The sequence below is a fragment of the Macaca fascicularis genome, chromosome 11, assembly GCF_037993035.2.
Source record: "Macaca fascicularis isolate 582-1 chromosome 11, T2T-MFA8v1.1".
In the NCBI taxonomy this organism is placed as follows: Eukaryota; Metazoa; Chordata; class Mammalia; order Primates; family Cercopithecidae; genus Macaca; species Macaca fascicularis.
Genome location: NC_088385.1, coordinates 46,762,122 through 46,781,483, shown reverse-complemented (window position 1 = coordinate 46,781,483; position 19,362 = coordinate 46,762,122). Strand labels below are relative to the sequence as shown.

At 34.3% G+C, this 19,362-nt stretch overlaps 1 protein-coding gene across 4 annotated transcripts in view; it reads right to left on the bottom strand.

The window, feature by feature from the left end:
- The window catches only part of LRRK2 (leucine rich repeat kinase 2), a 146,025-nt gene that overhangs the window by 74,807 nt on the left and 51,856 nt on the right, over positions 1-19,362 (bottom strand). For all 4 annotated transcript variants that reach the window (XR_012419730.1, XM_065524029.2, XM_065524030.2 and 1 more), the window contains 7 exons: positions 15,422-15,680; positions 11,721-11,909; positions 5,945-6,063; positions 4,751-4,820; positions 4,057-4,274; positions 876-1,126; positions 204-352 (listed from right to left, as the gene is read on the bottom strand). Coding sequence is in view for 3 of the 4 variants with exons in the window: in XM_065524029.2 (XP_065380101.1) it covers positions 204-352; positions 876-1,126; positions 4,057-4,274; positions 4,751-4,820; positions 5,945-6,063; positions 11,721-11,909; positions 15,422-15,680 (1,255 nt within the window). In the remaining variant the exon portion in view is untranslated. The remainder of the gene's footprint in view (positions 1-203; positions 353-875; positions 1,127-4,056; positions 4,275-4,750; positions 4,821-5,944; positions 6,064-11,720; positions 11,910-15,421; positions 15,681-19,362) is intronic.

Here is a 19,362-nt window from a genome sequence, read left to right as displayed (position 1 = left end):
TATGCATTTACATTTCTTTCATTTATTTTCATAGTTTGATAGCATTTTCTTTTATTGCCAACCTGCTAACTTTATTTTTTAAATCCAGCATAATATTTAAACTGAAATGCCACCTTTCAATCCCCACCTAAAGGGTCCATATGTGACTCATCTTGTACAACTTAGAGGGCCTGGTAAGGAGGAGACCCACACAGAACACTTACCAAGAAAATTCATTCTGGCACTGAAACTCTCCACTTTAGGACAAGCCTCAAGAAAGTTCTCTGATAGGGATGAAATGTGGTTTTTACTAAGGTTTAAAATCTTCAGTTCCTTCAGTCTCAAGGGGGAGCATATCCCTGATATTTTATTTCTAGTCACAAGAGACAAGATAATGATTAAACTGCGTAAATTCATTCATATGCTTTAAAGAAAAAATACCAAGAACAATTTGCTTTCGAAGAATAGCATCGAAGAGGACTCATTAATTTAAAAATTAGTTGTGAAAATGTAAGTCATTGATAAAAGTTGTAATATTCATTGTCTCAGTTTTTTATTATATATAATAATACTTATACATTATAATAAATATATATTATATATATATATTTTTTTTTTGAGACAGAGTCTCGCCTCTGTCACCCAGGCTGGAGTGCAATGGCGCGATCTCGGCTCACTGCGACCTCCGCCTCTTGGGTTCAAGCGATTCTCATGCCTCAGCCTCTGAGTAGGTGGGATTACAGGCGCGCACCACCAACCCCGGATAATTTTTGTATTTTTAGTAGAGATGGAGTTTCACCATGTTGTCAAAACTCATGACTACACAAATGTCAGCGTATTTTGTTAACATCAGCATATTTAGGCAGTCCTTTTACTTTTAATGAGCTCTTTCTTACCCTTCTAAAATGAGCTGCTCCAGTTTCTCTATCACATCAGCAAGGTTCTCAGGAACAGAAGACAGCTGGTTATATGACAGGTTAAACTGTTTCAGAGTTGGACATTTCACTGCAGGATCTAAAACCACTGAGGGTCCAATGTCATTTCGAGAGACATCAAGGTTAGCAACACAACTCATTTTCAACAAGTAAGAAGGAAATGATGTAAATTTATTACTGTGCAAGTCCAAATGCGTCAAACTCTTCAGAGTCTGAAAAGACAAGAGTTTAAAATTCTAAAGTGGACCATCTGAGGAACTTAAGTCTAGCTAATATTTCTGCCTTACACACCTCTGGTAACTAGAACCATCAAGAATTTTCAAAAAGTTGAAAACACAATCCACAACAGAATTTCAGTATACTGATTAGCCCAATCACCTCTGCTTATAGCATGGGTAAAACCAGCAAAATTACAACGGTAGACTGTAAAAAGCAGGTTCATGAAAATAGAGTTGAAAGCTTCCTTCAGCTTTTTTGTAAATTATTTCCAGAAAGAGCAAAATGGAAGCAGAATAGGCCTCAACAAATATTTGAATTAATGATTTAAGAAAAAGCACAACATAATCCTGGGAATATGTTTTAAATGCTGTCAGAAATTGTTACATATTTTGATATATATAAGATTTAACCATAAAAATAGTTACATACAATATGTGTTTCATTTTAGAACCTCCTCTTTTTTATGAAACTTTTTGTTTCAAATTTCTACTTTCCATTTTTAAGCAGTTTATAATTTTACAATGATAACAGCAAACCCCTACTTACATATTACATCGACTTTTTACAACTTTGTTATGTAATACTCTTAAAGAGCTCAACTGCCAAAAACAATCACTTCTCTATGTTCTTCTTTATATATCAGTATATTTATCCACACAAGAAATTCTAGACTTTGATATGATTATAGAGGCTTATTAATGACTCTTTGCCTCAGAAGTTGTTTCAAAATTCCTGCCTTTGTTTCAGACCCTTATTAACTTATTCCAAAGTAAAGATTTTAAAATTATTCCCAGGGTTTAATCAGAAAATTTTCTTATAAAAAGGAACATAGTTGAGACTCTTTGACAATAACAAACAAACAAAGTACCATCTAATGGTGTCATTTTGAAATTTCCCTAAGAGAAGGTTCTGAGCTTGTCCAGTCATTGAATGCCAGCATGTCTCACCTTATCACCATCTCTTCCAATTCTCTTTTTTTTTTTTTTTTTTTTGAGACGGAGTCTCGCTTTGTCGCCCAGGCTGGAGTGCAGTGGTGCGATCTCGGCTCACTGCAAGCTCTGCCTCCCGGGTTCACGCCATTCTCCTGCCTCAGCCTCCCGAGTTGCTGGGACTACAGGCGCCCACCACCTCGCCCGGCTAGTTTTTTCTATTTTTTAGTAGAGACGGGGTTTCACCGTGTTAGCCAGGATGGTCTCGATCTCCTGACCTTGTGATCCGCCCGTCTTGGCCTCCCAAAGTGCTGGGATTACAGGCTTGAGCCACCGTGCCCAGCCTTCCAATTCTCTTTGTTTTAACTAGACTAAATCTCAGAATTATTTCACTTGCTCATTTAACAAATATTAATTGAAGTATTACCAAGTTTCAGGCATTAATGCCTCCACAAATCAATTCAGTAAGTATCTACTAAACTTCTACCATATGTCAGGTCTCACTAGGCACTGGGAATAGACAGAAACAAGCCTGAAACAAGTCCTGTCCTCAAGGAGTTCACAGTTTAGTGAGGGCAAAGGTACTTTAAATCAAATTGGATGACTGAATGAGAATTAGAGGGAAAGCATCATGTGTTATGGAAATGGAGGTTAGGTGGCCAGGTTGGCTGGAGGGTAGAAGGAAAAAGGAAGAGAAGCAGAGAGTGATGAAGTGACATTTAAATTGAGCCCTGGGTGACTTGAAGTATTTAGCAAGGCAAAGAGGTGAAGAGAGAAAGACACATTTTAGACATTACAGCATGGCTGGAGGAGTGGGTCACCTTTCTTTCTTCTCTCTGTCTCCAGATATAAAAACTTTACAGAGAAAAACACCCCTTAAATATACTTAAAATTTATGTAATATTGCCTTTAAAACATCTCAAAATTATGATAATTTTTTAGACTTAAAAAGGGGGAAATGCATTTGCAACAAGACTTTTTTTTGTTTTGTTTTGTTTTTTTTTTTGAGATAGGGTCTCACTCTGTTGCCCAGGCTGGAGTACAGTGGTGCAATCTTGGCTCACTGCAACCTCTGCCTCCCAGGATCAGGCAATTCTCCTACCTCAGCACCCAGTAGCTGGGACCACAGGTGCACCCCACCACACATGGCTAATTTTTTGTATTTTTGGTAGAGACAAGATTTTGCTGTTGTTTACGCTGGTCTTGAACTCTTGAACTCAGACAAATCCACCTGCCTCAGCCTCCAAAGTGCTGGGATTATAGGCATGAGTCACCACGCCCAGCCTTGAGAATTTAATTTAACAATTTAAACATTTGCATTAAAATAATTTTAATTTTCATATCTTCTTTGGCTTTCAAAACTATTTTGATCTGTAGTACATACAAATGTTGAGCAAAGTCAATTTTCAGAGAGCTATCCTATCAACAAACTATATTATAGTTTAATTCTTATAAGACAGGAACTTTGACCAAAAATGAAAATCTTTTAAGTTACACATTATTTTAAACTGGAAAAAAAAATAAGCCACAATAATCATTTAGTTGAATCTCTATTTTACAGATGAGAAAATGAAAGATTAGAGCAGGAGGAGTGACATGTTCGTATTGTCACACAGTTGTAGCTGAGTCAGAGCCAGTACTACCAAACCAGGTCTAATTCTAGTTTACCTAATCTAATTTAAATAGTTGACGTTGTCTTACTTGAATTAAATGATTAAAGTTTAATCAATATACACTTGATAGACTTTAATATGTACTCTGTACAAAACCTAGAATTTCTTTCTAATCAGATCTGTTTCCACGGCCTGCCCTCAAAGATGCTCCTGAACATCACACAGACTAAGATATGTGTGCAAAAACCAGAAGAACGGGGGACTTATTGCCCAGTGACACAAAAGCAGAATGTTCTTTTAAAAGACTTAATCAGGCAAACTAGATATAAATACAAAAGCTCTTCAAACGTCTTAAAAGTTACAAGGATAAATTAAATTTACTTCACATAGCTGTTGTGGAAAGCTCGTGAGTGCATTCTGGTGAAGCTCCAGCTTTTCAAGATGCTCCAAATGACCACTTATACAGGATTTCTGGCTTAGGGCATCAATATCTCTTAGTTCATTTGCTGAAAGGTCTAGTGATGTAATATATTCTCTCTCAGAAGCCAGAGAAGAAATGCTGTCTGAATGCCTCATATGGGATTGAAGTTTTGATGACCCTTTTGTCAAAAACAGACAGACAATGGAAATATAAGCAAATAATTTAAATTCATGTAGTGAAAGTTTACTGAGCACCTCCTAGCAATCAGGCTTTCTTCAGGGCACTGAAGATTCAGTAGAAAACCAAACTATGGAGTTTACATTCCAGTGGCAGAGATGAACAGTAGATAAAAAGCGTTTAATCAGGTGGTATAAATGGTGTGGGAAAAAGAAAAACTGGAAGAGAGGATGAAGAGTGGCACTGGTGGGAGGTGTTATTTACATTTCAGAAAACTTGTAAAAATAAAGACTAACGTGTTCTATAATATTCAAGAAAGGTAAATTTTAAATGTATACTTCATTTTTCTATAGCTTATGGGAAATTATGTAAGATGAAACTGGCCCCAAGAATATTTGAATAATTGGAGGAAATTCAACCAAACACTGTATTCTGCCCAAAGTATCTATTTACTTATGATTACATCCAAATACTTACTGAGTGAATCATCTGAAGATAATATTTTTCTTTTTCTTCTCAGTAAATCTTCATGATCAAAAATGGGCCCCTATTAAAAAAAATGATATTTATAATAAAATTGCTGTCACTTGTTGGACAAGAGGACATTTTTATAAGGAAAGAACCATGAAATTTTAATAGGGTTAAATGGTATTTATAATTATGGGAAAAAATAGGCAAGTAAAAACTAAGAACCCAATTATGAAGATAAAAGAAAACAATTCAGTTTTGTGCTCAAATGACCTTAGTATCTACTCTTTCTCTTTTGTTTTAAATATAAGGAAACTGAAAAACAGAAAGGTTGAGTCAAAAAGCTATATCTATATAATTTCTCTCATTAACCAAACTACTTTTTATAACTAAATTTATATATAAATTCGAAAGAGCATATATAAAGCTGAGAGCTAATTTAACTGATTCAACTATAGTCATTCATTTCACCCATCTTAAGGTCTAGAATTAACATATAAAAACACTGATATTTTTAGTACTCAGCTATAATCAAAATTAGAGCATAGGTTAGAATAGATCCTTCAAAGTGAACCTGAGAATAAGGTGGCTCCCAATTTCCTCAACTAGAATGATAAAACTCCTCATGCAAATATGCAATAGTCCTTCTATAGTTCCAAAACAGACAGGAGGTTGAAATAATAATAATGGTGCCTAAAAAATTAAATAACTTTCAATACACCTATAGATATAGATATAGATATAGATATAGATATAGACATAGACAAAGATAAGCAATGAATTATATTATGCTACTCCATCTTGTTCAGTGTCCTTCAGACTTCTGTCTGGTTTCTTAGAAATCACTATAAGATTTCTAGCTAAAGTGTTCATGGGACCATTAGGTACAGGTCTAGCCTGGGCTCTTTTCAGACATGAAGTTCTGAAAAGAAAGAAGAAGAAAACCATCTTGAAGTGTACTGCAAGTATACATATATATGCCCCAAACAAATTCATACCCTGCATACTCAAAAGACTACAAATGTGAATTTAGCATAATTTACATCTACTGTGTTTTCATATATATACATATAGAAAACATCTCAAAATTATAGTTTTCATACATCAGGGAAATCCCTACCAATTGTTCCTAGCTTTGGCATAAATTTTAGTTATCAAGAGAATGTCAGTAGCAAAACACAACATAATCACAATTCAACTTACCAAGGAACTGGAATGCCTTTGCAAATTTGGTGAGCAACGTTGTAATACGGCATCTCGGTAAAATTCTCCTACACTAATTGAATTTGATTTCTTTTTCACAAGAAATGAGCCTTCACTTCCTATTTTGAAAATGATAAAGTAACATGAAAGTGAGTATGAAAAGCTTACTCAATCATAAGATCCTTGTTCAGTCATGGAAGATTAAACCTATTTTTATTAATGGAAATTTCACAGTCCATTTCCTTTGTAAAATCTTTAAAATAGAAATGATAAGCCATGTTGGTTTTTCACTTTAAAAATTCAACAACATTTTTCTTCACCCATAAATATTTATGGAATGGCTGTTAGAGACTAGACACTGGGTAAGCACTGGATAATGATATGCAGGAAAAAAATAAATCTATCCCTCAGAGGAGCTCATAGTCCAGCAGAAAAAAGCAAAATCAATCAATGGTTACATAAGCTATAACAAATACGTGTGTGTGCAGAAAGTTTGGATGCAATCTGATCAATGTTACTGCTTTCTGTTTCTCTGAATTTTTTTTATAGAGACCACTGGAATAGGATCTAGCAGCAAAGGAAAGAGAGTGGATTAACTCCCTGAATTTTTCTTATAAATTTTTCAAATCTTGCTTTAAATGTTGTAATCACACAAATTATTTAACAGCAATTTTGAATATATTCCTATCTGAATTTCATGTTTCATGGTTTCTTTTATGGAATGGTATTAAAATAAACACAATAAATTTGGCTGGCAATAATTATTTTATAAAATAAGGAAAAGGCAGTACTTTCAAAATAATAAATTTACAAAAAAGATCAATAAATAAATCATATTAAAGATAAATAATGTGAATGCATTTGTGAAAATTATGATTTTAAATTCCCCTACTCTTTATCTTAGAAAAACAAAGAATTCATTTTACTTCAAAACCAAATTATAAAATCTGTATATCCAAATATCCCCTTTATAATATTCAGTATAAATCCTGATATAAACAGTTCCTACCTGGTTCATTACTGAAGTTCAATTAATTCTATAATTTAAATTATTTTAATGCTTAAGAATTTTAATAAAATAGAATTTATAATTTAGTAACAATTACATAATTATAAAGATTATTAAATTATCATAATTATCCCACTTTATATGTTTGTGAAATGTCTATTAGCACATTATTTGTACAAGCAGCGTAGTGCATTTTATAATTATTTTATGTTAAAATTTCTAATGTTTTCTTTAAAAATACTTGAAGAGAGTTCTTTCAGGCATGATAGAGCAACAAATGTGAATGAACTTAACCTACTTACATAAACAACAAGAAAACTGGACAAATACATTAAATGACTGGATATAGACACTGGGCGACAGACAGACAGGACTATGTAATACCTGAAAGAAGGGTAACAAATTATGTGAGCCCTATGATCACTCTGGTCTTCTGCTTGGAGACAAATTAAGGGGCATACACATAAGAAGAAATTTAAACAGTCTCACGGCTTTCCTGAGATGAGGAGATAGACATCAACATTTATGGAGACTACAATAGCTGGGAGTTGTGGGGCAGTTACAGAAAAATAGCTCCAGTAATCTGCACATGGGTTTCTGGAAGATCTGCACTAGAAATGTAAAAGGGAATTCTTCCAGAAGAAGAAAATGATACTAACTGCAAACTTAGATTAACATAAAGTGGTTATTTCACTTAAAAAATTATTTTTTATATATAATCCTTAACGTTTGCACAACAGCATAGCTTCAAAATATACAAAGCATAAACAGATAAAACTGAAAAGACGACCAACAAATCCTCAATTACAACTTCAATAGTTCTCTTTCAAATACAATAAATAGAAAGAAAAATCAGTAAAGTCACAGAAAACTTGAGAAATTTTACCAAACAATTTGGCCTATTGATTTGACCCAATAACAGATGAATATACTTTCTTTTCAGTTGCACATGGCACACCACCAAGACAGATCATATAATAATCCATAAAGCATGTTTCAATAAATATAAAAGGATAGAAATCATCAGAGTAGGTTGTCTGACCACAACAAAATTAAATTGAAACCAATAACCAAAAAGTTATCCAGAAAAATCTCCAAATATTTGGAAAATAAACGACAGCCTTCTAAATAACTCATGAATCAAAGAAGTCACAAAGGAAATTAAAATTTTTTTAAATGAATGGAAAGATGACACATCAAAATACTGGGATGCAGTGAAAGTGATATTTATAAGGACATATATAGCCTTAAATAAATGTTTCTGTTACAAAATAAGAAGGTTCTAAAAACCAGAGTTCTAAGCTTCCAAATTAAGAATCTATTAAAAAAAAGTCAATTAAAATGAAAATAAGTAAGGAAAGGGAACAATAAAGGTAAGAACAAAAGTTAGTGAGAAAGTAACACAAACAATAGAGAAAATCAATAAAACAAAAATCTGATTCTTTGAAGAGATTATTAATAGGATAATTAAATCACTAACAGGATAATTAAATAATTACTATAAGTAACATTAAACAAATAAATTTGGCAACTTATATGAAATGGACATATTCCTTGAAAGTTACAAATTACTAAAACTGACTTAAGAAGTAAAAGAAAATTAAAATAATCATACATCTATCAAAGTTATTAAATTCATAAGTTTAAATCTCCTCCCCACAAAAATTTAAAACCTAGATGGCCTTTGCTGGTGAAGTCTATCATACATTTAAGAAGAAAACACCTTTACACAAACTCTTCTAGAAAATTGTGGAATGGGAAACACTTCCCAATTCATTTCAAGAGGCCAGCATTACTCCCATAATTACAAGGAAGTATAAAACTACAGACTAATATCTCTCACAGATGCAAAATTCCTTTTTTTTTTTTTTTTCTTGAGATGGAGTCTCGCACTGTGGCCCAAGCTGGAGTGCAGTAGCATGACCTCGGCTCACTGCAAGCTCCACCTCCGGGTTCACGCCATTCCCCTGACTCAGCCTCCAGAGTAGCTGCGTCTACAGGCACCCGCCACCATGCCCAGCTAATTTTTTGTATTTTTAGTAGAGATGGGGTTTCACTGTTAGCCAGGATGGTCTTGATCTCCTGACCTCACGATCTGCCTGCCTCGGCCGCCCAAAGTGCTGGGATTACAGACGTGAGTCACTGTGCCCAGCCAGATGCAAAATTCTTAACAAAATTTTAGAAAATAAAATTTAATACTATATAAAAAGGATAATGTACCATAACCAAGTGAGATTTACTCCAGGAATGCAAATTGGTTTAACATTAGAAAATCAGTCGGTGTATTTGACTATATTAACAAAATATAGGTGAAAAATATGAATACCTCAGCAGATGCTGAACAGCATTTTTCAACACCTATTAATGATTAAAAAAAAAAAAAAGGCTCTCCAAAAATGACTAGGAAGAAGCTCCTTCAATTTGATGAAGGGCATCTATGAAAAATAACAAATAATGTCATAATTAGTGATTAGAGACTGAATGTTTTTCCTCTAAGTTTGGAAACCAGGGAATGGTGCCCAATCTGACCGATTCTATTCAACATAGTACTGGAGGTCCTAGCCAGTGCAATATGACAAGAAAAAAAAAAGGAGCCATAAATATTAGAAAAGAAAAAGCAAATCTGTCTTTATTACTAAATGGTATAATTACGAACAAAGAAAATCCTGTGGAATCTATAATAAGGTACTGGAAAACTCATAAGTGAGCTTAGCAAGTTTACAGGATAAAAAATTCATGTACTAATAAATGAATTGTATTTCTATATATCAGCAGTGAACTCCTGGAAATTAGAATTCAAATACAATACCATCTATAACAGCATCAGAAAACATCCAATACAACACACTGTTAGAAATTTTAAAAGACTAATTGAACTATATATCACATTAATATGTCAAAAGACTCATTATTAATGTATTAGTTCCCTCAAATTGATTTACAGATATAATCTATAGAAATTATTTATGTATTAATTATATGGTATAGATTATATTAACATTACAGGTAATATGATTTAATTTATAAATTAATTCAATATAAAATCCAAATATGGACTTAATTACAATAAAAATCCCAGCATAAAGTTGGTTGATTGAAAATTTACATGGAAATGCAAATAATCTAGATTAATAAGAACAATTTTTTTAAAAGAACACCAGAGGACTTGGACTACCTGATTTCAAGACCTGCTAGTAAGCCAGAGTAATCAAGACAGTGTGGTTTTGGCATAAGAATAAGGTATAAATCAGTGGCACAGAATAAATAATGCTAAAGTAGAACCATACCTAAATAGTCAATTAAAGAGAACAAAGCTTCCATTAATTCAATGAGGAATTATATAGTATTTTCAACAAGTAATGTTGGAACAACTGGATATCCACACAGAAAGAAATAAGTGTCAACCCTTCATTGACACATCACATGCAAAAATCAGCTTAAAATGTTTTAGACCTAAATGTTAAAGCTGAGATTTTAACACTTCTAAGAGAAAATATAGGAGAAAATATTCACAAATTTAGGCTAAGAAAAGGTTTCTTAAGTGGGATAGAAAAAGGACAAACCATAAAAGAAAAAAAACTGGAAAACTGCATTTCACCAAAATTTAAAACTTCTGTTTTTTAAAAATTATAGAATTAGTAAAATGAGAAGACAAGCTATGACTGGGAAAAAAATATATGCAATATATACACCTGTCACAACTTCTATCTAGAATATACAAAGAACTTTTATGTAATTGTAGGACAACCCAATTAAAAGCAAAATACTTCAACACTTCACACAAAAATAAGAATGGCCAATAAGAACATGAAAATGTCCTCTATGTAATTAGTCATTAGGGAAATGAAAATTACATCCAAATGAATTAAATCTCCACTAGAAGAGCTAAAATTAACTTGAAAATACCAAGTACTGACAAGGATGTAGAGGAACCAGAATGCTCATGTATCGCTGGTGGAGGTAGAACATAGTACAACCACTTTGGAAAATAGACACAAAAGAGTACTTACTGTATGATTCTATGTACATAAAACTAGAGAAAACATTAATCTACAGTGTCAGGAAGCAAATGATTGCTAAGGGGCAGGGGCAGGGGAAGGGGACGGTTCCAGTGAAGAGGCATGAAGAAACTTTTTTGGATGATGAAAATATTGCATAACTTAATAGCGATGATGACTACATGAATATGTTAATTTTCAAAGCACATGAAAATATACACTTAAAGTGAATGCATTTTATTTTATATAAATTATATATGTATATAAATCACTACACTTGATTTTTAAAAATGGTTTGACTTGAGACACAATATCTTGGAACAACTCTCATTTTTTGCCCTCTCAAATATCCTTATTCTATCACCCAACGTTTTCAATCATACTATATTAACTAAAAAGTCCCTCACTCCATTTTTACCAAACACCTTATTAACATTACTACCTTTAACAAAGTTAAGGAGCTTACACAAGCCACAAAAGGATTTAGTCAGTGTCAGAGTGTGGAATCTCGTTCCAGTCTAGTCAGAGTTTATTTCCTGGAATATTAACCATTAACCAATTAGTCAGAATAACATTTAGAAGCACAGAGACACACTTCCTTGAAACATCACTTTGACCAAAATTAGTAAACCTAACCGTTTGTGATAATAAACACATTTCTACTTAAGTTTTTCCAAATGATTTAAGTCAGGTTTTTGTCTCGGGTCCTATTGTTCAATATCAGTGTGTAAATATAAAACATAAAGGGATTTCTTTTTATAATAAATACCTTCACTATCTAGATCATCACTTTGAGCAAAGACACTGTCCATAGAAGAGTCAGGAATAAAGGTCCATTCATCAAATTTAGACAGCACATCTTCAGAAAAATTTCCATCACTGCCTGAGGCTGCTCCTTCTTCCATGGCACTTTTCATCTGATATCTGATCACCATTCTTGCTAGTGTAGATGCTATATCTGAAAATAAAGAGATGCACCAGGAACTTAGAAATCAACAATTATGCAAAAATAAACATATATAGGACCAAAATTCTTATGTATTCCTATGCTTCTAGAGAAAATTTCTATTTTTCCTTCCAAAGTCACCTTACATTAGTGATCCTAAATAATTAGCAGGTGGCAGATCATATTTTTAAAAAAAAACATAACCATGTATACAATGCTTGGTGTAGATAGCAAAATTGAATCTCTATGGAACTTTATTCAGGAAAAGGCCTAGGCTTTGAAGCCAGACAGGCCTGTGTTCAAGTCATAGAAATGCCATTTGTGAGTTATATAAGCTCCATGGGTGTCAGTGTCCTCACCTGGAAAATGAAGATGATAACATACACAGCATATGGTAATGGAAAAGAGTAAATGAAACCATGTATATAAAATGTTTAGCACAATGCATAGAACACATAAAATACTAAATAAAGGATGTTGTTATTTTTATAAAGTTTGCTGAGTGATTCATTATGACTATTGGGAAATTTGATGGAATTTCAAAATTAACATTCTTCTCACAACTTCATTACATTATATATCAGCTCTACTATGAAGAATAAGTTGACAGAGTCCTCATTGTTCTACATACAGCCAGGAAGATTTCTTCAAATATTACTACTGTAATTACTTCAAATATTACTACATGATACAGTGGTAATTTTCAAAGCACATGAAAATATACACTTAATTTTATATAAATTATATATAAAATTTATATATATGCATTTTATTTTATATAAATTATATATGTATATAAGTCACTACACTTGATTTTTAAAAATGGTTTGACTTGAGACACAATATCTTGGAACAACTCTCATTTTTTGCCCTCTCAAATATCCTTATTCTATCAACCAATGTTTTCAATCATACTATGTTAACAAAAAAGTCCCTCACTCCATTTTTACCAAACATCTTATTAACATTACTACCTTTAACAAAGTTAAGGATACCACTGTATCATGTAGTACAATATCCAGTGATGAGTTGGTTAATGCAATGCTGGTTAGGCCTCCTACTGTAAAAAGGAAAATAAACCCTGGGGCTCAGAGCGTGGTGGGGGATCATTTGATATTACCACCGTGAAGTGTAGCTCATCAGCTAAAAGACATTGACGCCAGTAGGAATAGCAATCATTATAGTAGCAGAGGTGAAGTATGCTCATGTATCTACATCTATTCCTACTGTAAATATGTGGTGAGCCCATATGATAAACCCCAAGAAGACATTTGATACTGTGGCTTACACTATACCCATATACCCAAATAGTTCTTTTTTTCCAGAGTAATATGTTACGATATGGGAAATTATCCCGAAGCCCAGCAGGATGAGTTCACACACATATATGTCACTCAGGCAAATACTACCTGAAAAATGTTTGAAAGCTATGACCCAAAGTGTTCTTTACTCAGACCAGCTGCCAATGAAATCATGGTTATACCCTCCAATTAATCAAATGACATTACTGTGCTCTTTTAATTGGGTAAGATGTGTCAATGGTAAAAACTTCATACACAGCAAAGGGAATATAGTGAATGATAAATCTCCTCCATCCTTCTCCAATGGGCCCACAATTCCTCTCTATCAGACAGCGAAGATTAAAGTAAGCAGATTTTTGGCATGAGACTAGTTTAAGTAATGAAACATGGGATCTAACCATGTCTCAGTAATTTCCAAAGACCCCAGAGACAATCAGGGACCCCATTTCTGGAGGGTTTTATTTCATATTCAAACTTTTGTAACTATCATATTCCAATTGCATTTCCATCAACATTAGCACAGTAAAAACACTGTTCTATGCCTGTTTTTTTGCCATTGAGTAATGTAATCTTTATCAAGACATTAAGTTTGCTATATGTTTTTTTTTTCCTCAATGATTGCAAAGCATTCCACTACATGAATGTACCATTATTTATTTGAATAGTTCCTTTTGGGGAATACTTAGGTTTTTCCCTACTCTTTTGCTATTATAAACAATGTTTTAATGTGCATTTTTGTACATAATTTTTTGTGCACATTGAGAATGTCTGTATCATAGATTCCTAAGAGTACACTGCTAGGTCAAAAAAGTATGTTTGTATATTAAAAAATATTAGTGGATATTGCCAAATTGTCCTCAAAAGAGGACAATTTAAATTCATATCAATGTATGAAGCATGTTTCCACATATGCTTAGCAACATAATGTATTACATAATTTTTATTTTTGCCAATATTAAATGTTTAATTCTAAATGATAATCTACTATGTGCAAAGCACTCGTATCAATGGTAAGGTTACAACCATGAACAAAACTGACATTGACTTCATGGTACTAACAATCTACCAAAAAGTAGATAATAAAAATGAAAAATTAAATTATATAATGTGGTGAATGGTAGTATAGGTGAGAAATAAGGTGCTATAGGGTCATGTAAGAGGACCTTCCAGACTGATGATGGTGCTGAGACAGGAAGAATGAAGAGACAGCCAGGTGAAGAGAGAATTTAGAGTTAGGTAGAGAGAGTAACAATGGAAAAAGACTGGAAGTAAGGGTACATGAAGTGTTTGAGAAACCGAGGAAAATTCAGCCTGACTGGAACTTTTGAAGCCTACTGAGAGGTTGGAAACCTTGATGTAAAAAGGCACCAAATTGCATGGACGGGTACTTTTCTCTAGCAGCACTCAGTTATCTTGGTGAAAGTGAGGGAAAAAGTAGACTGGTAGACTGACCAAAACTGGTGTTTTGCTATTGAGTGCATCATAAAAATGAGAGAAGCAAACATGCTATTTGCAAGATGGTCCTAAAGGTGTTGAGTCATGGAGTATCATGACCATGGGGAAGGAGATGGGCATGAGACTAAATTAACATAGGAAAAGCTGGGAGCTCACACGCTAAAAACACATTTAGTGTGAACAAATGAAAGAGCTCAAAAGACAAAAACAGTGTCAGAGGATGGCAACTTACCATCAATACACATAATATGTACAAAATACATATGAGCTTGAATGTATAAAGAAAATGCATTATCAATTGAAATATATATATGCTAAGTTAAAAATGCCAAGTGAATATGTGTGTATGCTTTTACATACATTTGAATGCATAGGTACATGTAAGCATACAAAAAGTTAGGAAAAATATCCGTTTTAATTACTTAAAAGGGAAAAAATAAGTTATTTTTATTTTCTTTTTTATAATTTTATATTTTTTTAAAAAAACAAGGATGCTTTACTTTAAAAATAAAAAAGGACTATATTAAAAAGTAGCTCTTCAAAAAGCTTCCGCTATTTTGCTCTAATTTTATAAGTACCTATTTGCTATCTCATAAAGAACTTAAATACATCATTTTGAAGTATTTCATAGCCAAAAAAATCCAAACCTTTGCAATATTTTTGGCTTAAGGTCCTTCAAACTGGCATGAATAACCACTAAAAGACTAGTGACTTAAAAAAATACTATTAAAAATAAGAACTGTCAAAAATATTCTCCTTGTTACTTACTTGTTTGTTTCCTTAAATTAGAAGTCTTATCTGGAAATAAAGGACCAAGCCAAGAAGGTTCAACTTTTCCTATACAAAACCCTCCAAGGCAAATGCTATTGTTGGCCATGTCCAGGGCCAGCCTCCTTAAGAGCAAGCTGATGATCTGGCTGTCGCCTTTCCCAATGCTTATTGTCAGCGCTTTTCGTACATCTTGTTCACGAGATCCACTATTCAATAAGAGTTCCACCAATTTGGGACTGCTCTCTTTCTCACATACCTGTTAAAGAAAAAAAAATTAAGTATATTAAAAATCTATAGTTTTCTTCTTTTTAGGAGACTGGCAAATCAAACGTCATGTGATTTTTCTCTACATCTCCAATTTGGAATTAAACAAAATAAAATAAGACAAAACTGATCCTTGAATAGATTGGGAAAATAAGATGATATTAAAGCCATAACTGTCAGAATAGCGTGAATAATCTGCCACATGGCAGTCAGTTATCCATGAAAGAGACAATATTATATGGAGACAAAGTTCCATAGGCTTGGCATCAAGATCTCTGTTTACATCCAGACTCCAACAAGTATGCACATTGCTTACACTTTCTGAGCTTCTGTCTTCTCACTGTAAGATATCTGGGAAACCAGTACCTTAACACAGTAAATACTACTGTCCTGTCTTTATCTGTGACATAGAATAACTAAATGAGGACTTAGCTATTGTAAAATTTATTAATGCCACACGCAAACGACAATCATTACTCGTGTCTGGTTTTCTTCATCTCCTCAGTACAAGCATCTGAATTTCCTCAAAGATATACCTTGTCTCTCAGTCCTCAACCTTCCTCTGAATGTTATGTTTTCAGAGCATGTGCTCGGGGTGGGTTAGCACGCAAGGTGCTACAAAAACTAGAACAACTCAGCAAGCCAGGAGAAGCCTTAGCAACCTGCAGCACTACACACTGGCCCTACTCAGGAAGAGCTTTGGAAAGGAGCTAGACGTTAGCAAGGAGCTATCAACTAGAAGACAAAAATAACAGGTAATAGAAATAATATCCATCAGTTACTGTGCTAAATTCTGTACACATGTGATTTCTAATCTTTAAAAAAAAAAAAATCTTATGCCATAGCAATTATTTCTCCCACCTAATAGATGAGTATTTAGAAAAGATATATAATTTGTCCCGTAAAGCTGGCAAGCAACTGAAACTTGGATTTGAAGCCAAATCTGCTGGCTTCAAAACCTGTGCGACTTTCATTACCCAAAATTAAACATTAAAAAAGGAAAGAAAAGAAGACCCTAAGATCCAGGGTACCAACTCAGAGGAAAAAGATGTTGGGGACAATTCTTGAATTTTCTAGGATCAAAGTGCTTCCAAGGGATTTAAGGGGACATTCATTCATACGGTTGGAAGGCACCAATTAAATGCCCACCAGTCTCCAAGTACACTCACCTTCAACCCATACTCAAAGCACTACAGAGCTCTGATCAAGTCACTGTCCTCTTTAAAAACCTAAAATGCCACTGCTCCGGACATTCTTCCAAACACAGCATGTAATTTTTCAAACCTCATTATCTTTTGTGCTATTTCTATTACCCCAAATGCCTTCCTCTACTCTTCACCCAGCAAAAAGGTGTTCATTCTTGAAGAATTGGGTTCAAAATTTCTTGTGGAGAAGTCCTTGCTACTAACCTCTCAGGCCAAACACACTATTTCCCCTCCTGGCTCCCATCCATTTCATTTAATGTAGCACTGAGCAAACAAACATACACACCCATCTGTTTTCTTGCTAGAATGCAAAGGCCTGTACATTACTGCAATTCAACTTGTATTCCTGAAGCCTAGCACAACACCTAGGACGTATAATTAATTTAAGTAGTAAATTACTAAAATCCTCCTTAAGGGCTCACAGCAAAATTAAAAGGAAGGGAGGTGAAAGATGAAGGAGGGAAGGAAGGAGGGAGGGAGGGAGGGAGGGAGGGAGGGAGGGAGGGAGGGAGGGAGGGAGGGAGGGAAGGAAGGAAGGAAGGAAGGAAGGAAGGAAGGAAGGAAGGAAGGAAGGAAGGAAGGAAGGAAGGAAGGAAGGAAAGAAGGAAGGAAGGAAGGAAAGAAGGAAGGAGGGTGGGGAGGGGAGGGAAGGGAAAAACTCACAAATGCCTTCTCCTGTAGCCCAGTAACTTTTTTTCTCTAGGATAAGCCACTCACTCCTTACTTTGTACTAAGGTGATTTATGTTTTATTCTCTTGTCAATGTCCCAACACATACAGACCTATAAACTTCTTGAAACAGGAAACCCCTTATATATTCTCTATTAATTATCTAGCACTGTGCTCTGCACATGTTTGTGGAAGGAATTTTCCTTGGAGGATCCAAACTATCCAAGCTGACTTTAGGCATATGGGTGCCATGAAGAGAGAGATATATAAGAAAGGGAATCTGAGAAAAGAAATAAATGTCAGCAAAAATAAGAATTAATTTCTTTAAATCCTACAGAGTCATTCTCTTTAGAATATTCACACATATTTATGAAAGTAATTTCAACTTCATGACAGGAAAATACTACTGCTTACAGATATTTATTTTCACATTTAAATAATGAAGAAAATTCAGAATATAATAACTAAAGATTATCAAAAGCATAATTTCTTATCCCTGCAATCTTTCTCTGATCATCTAATTTATAATAAATGCAGCACATTATCAAAATCAAATTATTTAAACTGTTATTTTAGAGTAAATGAACACCACTACCACCACTACCATGAATCTGCTGTGTAGCCAAGAAATCAAAGCAGGCACTGTGGAGGCAGATTTTGCACTATTTACCAGGAGCTTGTTCTTAGGCAAGTTATTTAATCCCTCAGTGCCTCAACTTCTCACTTGTACAATGGGAATAACATTAGAACCTACTGGACCTATTCATAGGTTGTCGTTAGGATTAAATTGTGCAAAGTATTTGGAGCAGTGCCCAGCTGGTAATGCATATGATGGAGGTGTTTGGTTTTATTGTTTTTTTGTTTGTTGGTTAGTTGGTTGCTTTTGTCATCAAGGTTGGAGTACAGCGGTGCAATCATAGCTCACTGCAGCCTTGACCTCCTAGGCTCAAGTGATCCTCCCGCCTCAGCATTCTTATGTTATGTTATGTTATGTTATGTTATGTTATGTTATGTTATGTTACGTTATGTTATGTTGAGACAGGGTCTGGCTCTGTTGCCTAGGCTGGAGTGCAGTGGTGCAATCTCAGCTAACTGTAACCTCAACCTCCCAGGCTCAAGTCATCCTCCCACCTCAGACTCCCAAGTAGCTGGGACAATAGGCAGGTACCACCATACCCAGATAATTTTTTGACTTTTTGTAGACATGGGAGTGTAACTATGTTGCCCAGGCTGGTCTTAAACTCCTGGGCTCAAATGATCCTCCCACCTTGACTTCCCAAAGCACTGGGATTACAGGCATGAGCCACTCTGCATGAAGCTAGGACTACATGTGTGTGCCATCATACATGGGTTTTTGCTTGTTGTTTTGTTTTGTAGAAATGGAGTCTCACTATGTTTCCCAAGCTGGTCTCTAACTCCTGGCTCAAGTGATCCTCCCACCTCAACATCCCAAAGTGTTGGGATTACAGATGTGAGCCACCATGCCCAGCCTCTTATTATTTTTATTCAGACTTCACTATACTTTTTCCACTGTGATTTGATGAGTTTTACCTTGAGGTTTTTATCCATGCATTTGCATATCCAGTATTAACCTTTCATATTATTCTCCACCAGTCATGTACATTCCATTATTAAATTTTCTGCAGAAAGCCTAACACAACTCCACCCGTGCACTAGATACTCCTTCTACATGCAACCTCTTGTTAAATGAATAGTCTTCATTACCTTATTTTGCTCTGGCACAAATAAGGTACATACAATAAATTCATCCACAAGATTTAATCAGCAGTTATTATTTGCT